The 6,853-nt window shown below is 34.8% G+C and overlaps 1 protein-coding gene across 1 annotated transcript; it reads left to right on the top strand.

Moving 5' to 3' along the window:
- The first annotated feature begins 3,492 nt into the window (after window positions 1–3,492).
- IFNA2 (interferon alpha 2) lies at window positions 3,493–4,625 on the top strand. Its single transcript, XM_003260365.3, has one exon. It carries the CDS (start codon window positions 3,556–3,558, stop codon window positions 4,120–4,122), a length of 567 nt encoding a protein of 188 aa, XP_003260413.2. The 5' UTR covers window positions 3,493–3,555; the 3' UTR covers window positions 4,123–4,625.
- Window positions 4,626–6,853: the final 2,228 nt, after the last annotated feature.

Genomic DNA, 6,853 nt, shown 5'->3' with positions numbered 1-6,853 from the left:
TATTTTAAAAAACTGATTCTTTCTGCTCTCTCTATACATAGACTGATTTTATACTAATGTTGCCTAAAGATCATCAAATTGTTTGAAGCCTAGGTTTCTGAGGGATGGAAAATGATGTCACAACTATTTACAGTTCATACACACATTCTGGGGATTTAATACATCCTTTACAAGTGCAGGAAAGGTGGAAGATTGATGATTTGGGGGAATTAGGACTACCACACCCCAGATAGGGTGGTATGGTATGTTGTCTGTTGTGAGCTGTGTGAATCAGAGAGTTTGAATTTAGACATATATTTAGAAAGAGGAAAAGATGAACCAATGAAAAATAATAACTATAATAACTTTTCAAGACATAGACAATACAGTTAAGATATAAATGGAAACAAAAAAAGTTAAAAGTGGAGAGATGAAGTTTGATTTTTTGTTTTCTTTTTGCTTGTTTGTTTGTTTATGTAATCAGTGTTATCAGTTTAAAATAGTGAGTTATAAGACACTATATGCAAGCCTCATGGTAACCTCAAATCTAAAACATACAACAAATACACACAAAATAAAAAGGAGAAATTAAAACACACCACAAGAGAAAATCACCTACATTAAAAGAAAGACAAAAAGGAAGAAAATAAGGAAGAGAAGGCCATCAAATAATCAGAAAATGAATAACAAAATGACAGGAATAAGTCCTCATAAATAATAACATTGAATGTAAATGGACTAAGCTCTCCAATCCAAAGACAGGGAGTGGCTGAATGTGTTTTTTAAAAAAAATATTACACCCAGCTGTGCGTGGTGGCTCACACCTATAATCCCAGCATTTTGGGAGACTGAGCCGGGTGGATCACTTGAGCCCAGGAGTTTGAGACCAGCCTGGCCAACATGGCAAAACCCCATCTCTACTAAAAATACAAAAATTAGCCGAACATGGTGGCATACACCTGTGGTCCCAGCTACTAGAGAGGCTGAGGCACAAGAATTGCTTGAACTTGGGAGGTGGAGGTTGCAGTGAGCTAAGATCGATCGAGCCACTGCACGCCAGCCTAGGTGACAGAATAAGACTCTGCCTCAAAAAAACAAAGCAAAACAAAACAAAACAAAAAACCCTTAGATCCAATGATCCATTGCCTACAAGAAGTATGCTTCACCTATAATGACACATATAGACTGAAAGTAAAGGGATGGAAAAATATTCTATGCCTATGAAAACAAACAAAAAGAAACAGAAGCTACATTTATATCAGACAAAATAGACTGCAGGACAAAAACTATGAAAAGGGAGAAAGAAGGTCATTATACAGTGATAAAGTGGTCCATTTAGCAAGAGCATATAACAATTCTAAATATATATTCACCCAATACTGGAGCACTCAGGTATATAAAGCAAATATTATTAGAGCCAAAGAGAGAGATAGACCCCTACACAATAATAACTGGAGACTTTAACACCCCACTTTCAGCACTGGACAGATCATCCAGACAGAAAATTAACAGACATCAAACTTCATCTGCACCATAGGCCAAATGGACCAAATAGATATTTACAGAACATTTGATCCAACAGCTGTAGAATACACATTCTTCTCCTCAGCACATGGATAATTCTCAAGGATATACCAAATGCTAGGTCACAAAACAAATCTTAAAATTTAGAAAAAAAGTGAAACAATATCAAACGTTTTCTCTCACCACAGACTAAGAAAAAAAGAAGTCCCAAATAAATAAAATCTGAGATAAAAAAGGAGACATCACAACCAATACCACAAAAAAATTAAAGGATCATTAGAGGATACTATGAAACTATATGCCAATAAATTGGAAAACCCGAACAAAATAGATGATTCCTAGAAACATACAACATATTGGTCTGTTCAGGTTTTGTATTTTTTCACAGTTCCATGAAGAAATACAAGAATGGTTCTAGAAGAAATACAAGAATTGTTTCTTGTATTTCTTCATGGTTTTTGTATTTCTTCATGGTTCCATTGTTATATGGTTCCATGAAGAAATACAAGAATGGTTCTAGAAGAAATACAAGAATTGTTTCTTGTATTTCTTCATGGTTTTTGTATTTCTTCATGGAACCATATAACAATGGAACCATGAAGAAATACAAAATGTGAACAGACCAATAACAAGTAATGAGACGGAAGCCATAATAAAAAGTCTCCCAGAAAAGAACACAGGATCTGGTGGCTTCACTGATGAATTTTGCCAAATATTTAAAAAACTAATACCAATTCAACTCAAATTATTAAAAAAAATACAGGTGGACAGAATCTTTCCAAATGTATTCTATGAGGCCAGTATTACTCTGATAATAAAACCAGAGAAAGACACATTAAAAAGAAAGAAAACTATAGGCCAATATCTCTGATGAACATTGATGCAGAAATCCTTAACAACAAATTAGCAAACTGAATTCAAGAACACATTAAAACAATCATTCATCATGACCAAGTGGAATTTGTCCTAGAGATTCAAGTGTGATTAGGTATGTGCAGATCAATGGGTTTAATGTTGTTCAATGAACATAATGTCCTCCAGCTCCATCCATGTTGTTGCAAATGACAGGATCTCATTCTTTTTTATGGCTAAGTAGTACTCCATTGTGTATAAGTGCCATATTTTCTTTATCCATTCATCTGTTAGACACCTAAGTTTCTTTCAAATCTTAGCTATTGTGAATAGTGCTGCAGTAAACATGGGAGTGTAAATATTTTGTTGACATACTGATTTCATTTCCTTTGGATAAATACTCAGTAGTGGGATTGCTGGATCATATGGGGGAAAATGGAGATGGTTAATGGGCACAAAAATATAGTTAGAAAAAATGAATATGATTCAGTATTTGATAGCACAATAGGATGACTACAGTTAATGGTAATTTATTATATATTATAAAATAACTAAAATAGTATAAATGGGATGTATGTAGCAGAGAGAAATGATAAACGTTTGAAGCATTGGATACTCCATTCACCCTGCTGTGACTATTATGAATTGTCTGCCTATATAAAAATATTTCACTTATCCCATAAACACAGATGCCTCTTATGTACCCACAAAAACCTATTTTCAAAAAAGTTGCTCTAAAAATATAGTTATCAAGTTAAGTAAAACGTCAATAGCCTTTTAATTTAATTTTTAATTGTTTTATCATTCTTTGCAATAATAAAAAACATTAACTTTATACTTTTTAATTTAATGTATAGAATAGAGATATACATAGGATATGTAAATAGATACACAGTATATATGTGATTAAAATATAATGGGAGATTTAATCAGAAAAAAGTTTCTAAAAAGGCTCTGGGGTAAAAGAGGAAGGAAACAATAATGAAAAAAATGTGGTGAGAAAAACAGCTTAAAACCCATGTAAAGAGTGCATAAAGAAAGCAAAAAGAGAAGTAGAAAGTAACACGGGGCGTTTGGAAAATGTAAACGAGTATGTTCCCTATTTAAGGCTAGGCACAAAGCAAGGTCTTCAGAGAACCTGGAGCCTAAGGTTTAGGCTCACCCATTTCAACCAGTCTAGCAGCATCTGCAACATCTACAATGGCCTTGACCTTTGCTTTACTGGTGGCCCTCCTGGTGCTCAGCTGCAAGTCAAGCTGCTCTCTGGGCTGTGATCTGCCTCAAACCCACAGCATGGGTAACAGGAGGACCTTGATGCTCCTGGCACAAATGAGGAGAATCTCTCCTTTCTCCTGCTTGAAGGACAGACATGACTTTGGATTTCCCCAGGAGGAGTTTGGCAACCAGTTCCAAAAGGCTCAAACCATCCCTGTCCTCCATGAGATGATCCAGCAGATCTTCAATCTCTTCAGCACAAAGGACTTATCTGCTGCTTGGGATGAGACCCTCCTAGACAAATTCTACACTGAACTCTACCAGCAGCTAAATGACCTGGAAGCCTGTGTGATGCAGGAGGTGGGGGTGACAGAGACTCCCCTGATGAAGGAGGACTCCATTCTGGCTGTGAGGAAATACTTCCAAAGAATCACTCTCTATCTGAAAGAGAAGAAATACAGCCCTTGTGCCTGGGAGGTTGTCAGAGCAGAAATCATGAGATCCCTCTCTTTATCAACAAACTTGCAAGAAAGATTAAGGAGGAAGGAATGAAAACTGGTTCAACATGGAAGTGATTTTCATTGATTCATACGCCAGATCACCTTTTTATGACCTGCCATTTCAAAGACTCATGTTTCTGCTATGACCATGACACAATTTAAATCTTTTCAAATGTTTTTAGGTGTATTAATCAACATTGTATTCAGCTCTTAAGGCACTAGTCCCTTACAGATGACCATGGTGACTGATCTATTATCTATTTAAATATTTTTAAAATATTATTTATTTAACTATTTATAAAACAACTTATTTTTGTTCATATTATGTCATGTGCACCTTTGCACAGTGGTTAATATAATAAAATATGTTATTTGTATTTGGTAAATTTATTTTGTGTTGTTCATTGAACTTTTGCTATGGAAACTTTTTGTACTTGTTTATTCTTTAAAATGAAATTCCAAGCCTAATTGTGCAACCTGATTAAAGAATAACTGGTACACTTCATTTATCCATCAATATTATATTCAAGATATAAGTAAGAATAAACTTTCTGTAAACCAGGTTGTATGTTATACTCAAGATAACAAGGTGAACCTAACAAATACAATTCTGCTGTCTTGTATATTTGATTTTTGTATGAAAAAAACCTAAAAATGGTAATCATACTTAATTATCAGTTATGGTAAATGGTATGAAGAGAAGCAGGAACAACTGATGATTTCTCTCTGCAGAAGGTAGATTGAGGCATGTGAGGAAATAAAAATAAGACAGAGATATTCTCTTTAAATTGACTAGTATACATCTATTAGAAAATGTCCATTGCCAGTTAGATATATAAGTTTGCAATTTGCAAGGAATGCGATTGCTGGGGGGTTTATATGTGATAAGAGAAAGCCAAGAAATGAAGGTCATGGTGTCGGGAGAGAGTGTAGAGAGGGAAAAAGGTTTAAACATGATTCTGAGGAACTTTCACTTTTAAAGGGAGGGGAGAGAAAAGCCGCAAAGGAAACATCCACGGCCACAAAGGAATGGCTGTACATTAGAAGGCAACACAGAGAAAGATAATGAAACTGTATTTAGGAAGATAAATGCTTGGGCCCAGGAGTTCAAGGCTGCAGTGAGCCATGATCACAACACTGTAGTCCAGCCTGGGAGACAGAGGGAGAGTGACCCCATCTTAAAATAAGAAACAAAAGGAAATAAATGTGCCGAGAAGAGGATTCAGTGGATTTGCCCAAGGTGTGGCTTGAAACTGCCTACTAATTGGGAAATAGATGGCATTGGCACCCTTAGTGAGAATTGATTGGGTAAAATTAATACACAGAAGCCATATTGGAGGAAGTTTAAATAAGATAAGTTAGTGAACTGAAGTGGAGAAAGAAATAAAATGGGATTAGAAAAGGATGTGGGTTATTTTTTCTGTGCATAGTTTTTCCTTTTTTGCAATGTATATTTTTCTGAATAGGTTTCATGTAATTGAGGTACTGGCAAATGACATTAATATATTTCATATATTTATTTTAAGTCATGGCATATTTAATTACAATAGTAATTTATCAGTTTTAATTAATACTACTGTGACTATCAGTAAGATGCCTAGTTTTGTTAATTATTTAGGCAGGAATAGATAACTAATTCAATCTTTCATCAAAATATTCAATTAATATTGATAATATAGTGGTTACCACAATTACTGGCTTTAATTAAGTTACTTAACTTGCGCCATTGTCATGGTAGTTTACTACAATTTGACTGCAATTCTCTGGTAGAGCCAGATACGATAAGAAATCTTTTATAATACTCCTTGGTAATTTTTCCTGATTTTATGAATATTACAATCTTACATGAATACAAAAATAACTAAATTACCATAAACATATAAACTGACAAACGTCCTTCACAAATTAAATTGGGAAACTGGATCAGAGAATCTCTTCCTCAATACTTAAGGGAAAGAAAAAAATTAGTCAAACCAGCTAAAAATACAACCCGAACCATGGAAATTCAGAAAGTACCAAAGAGTTGTGTATAATTCACGAGTACAAGGAGATTTAGCAATTGTAATAGAAATCCAGAAAACAAAACCGACAAAATCACTCATAATTTGCATTAAAGACTTTAACGTTTAAATTTCATTCTGCTTGGATGTATGTGTGATGTTGATCAATCCACTTAATCTCACTGAGCCTCACTTTTCTCATAAAAATTAGGTTTAAAATATTTATGTAGTTGTGAATATTAGAAAAAACATGCATTTTAAAGCACCTACCACTGTGTCTTCTATCTAGTAAGAAGTTAAAATATGATAGGTATTTCCCTATTTTCTTCATACAGCTGTAGATGAGGATAATATTTATCTTTCTATAAAATTCTTAGGACCTGTGCCCTAAATTTCTGTAAGTCACTGCCAAAGGAAGCGGCCTAAAAAAAACTAGATTCTGTCAGCAACTGTAGAATGGTTGAAAAATGCTCACCCCTCATTTCAAAGAAATGTCCTATTTATATTCAGTCAGGGAATGCTGGCTTGTATAAATACCTGACAGGAGAATAAGCATATAGATTGATGTGCAGAAGACATGTGATGTTTATTTACTGATTTAGGCACCTGACACATTCCCTCCCTGGCTCTCAGCATTGCAGGAGGCATTTCCATATCACCAGGGCTTCCTTGCTCTCCGAGGTGGATTTCCCATGGGACCCTGGTCATTCATTCCCTTGACTTTCCTGCCCATTCACACAGAGCAGCTTTCTGTTCTATTGTGGTTCTGGCTTCATATTGCTT

This window comes from Nomascus leucogenys, chromosome 1a, assembly GCF_006542625.1.
Source record: "Nomascus leucogenys isolate Asia chromosome 1a, Asia_NLE_v1, whole genome shotgun sequence".
Lineage (NCBI taxonomy): Eukaryota > Metazoa > Chordata > Mammalia > Primates > Hylobatidae > Nomascus > Nomascus leucogenys.
This window is presented reverse-complemented; position numbering and strand designations above follow the sequence as displayed.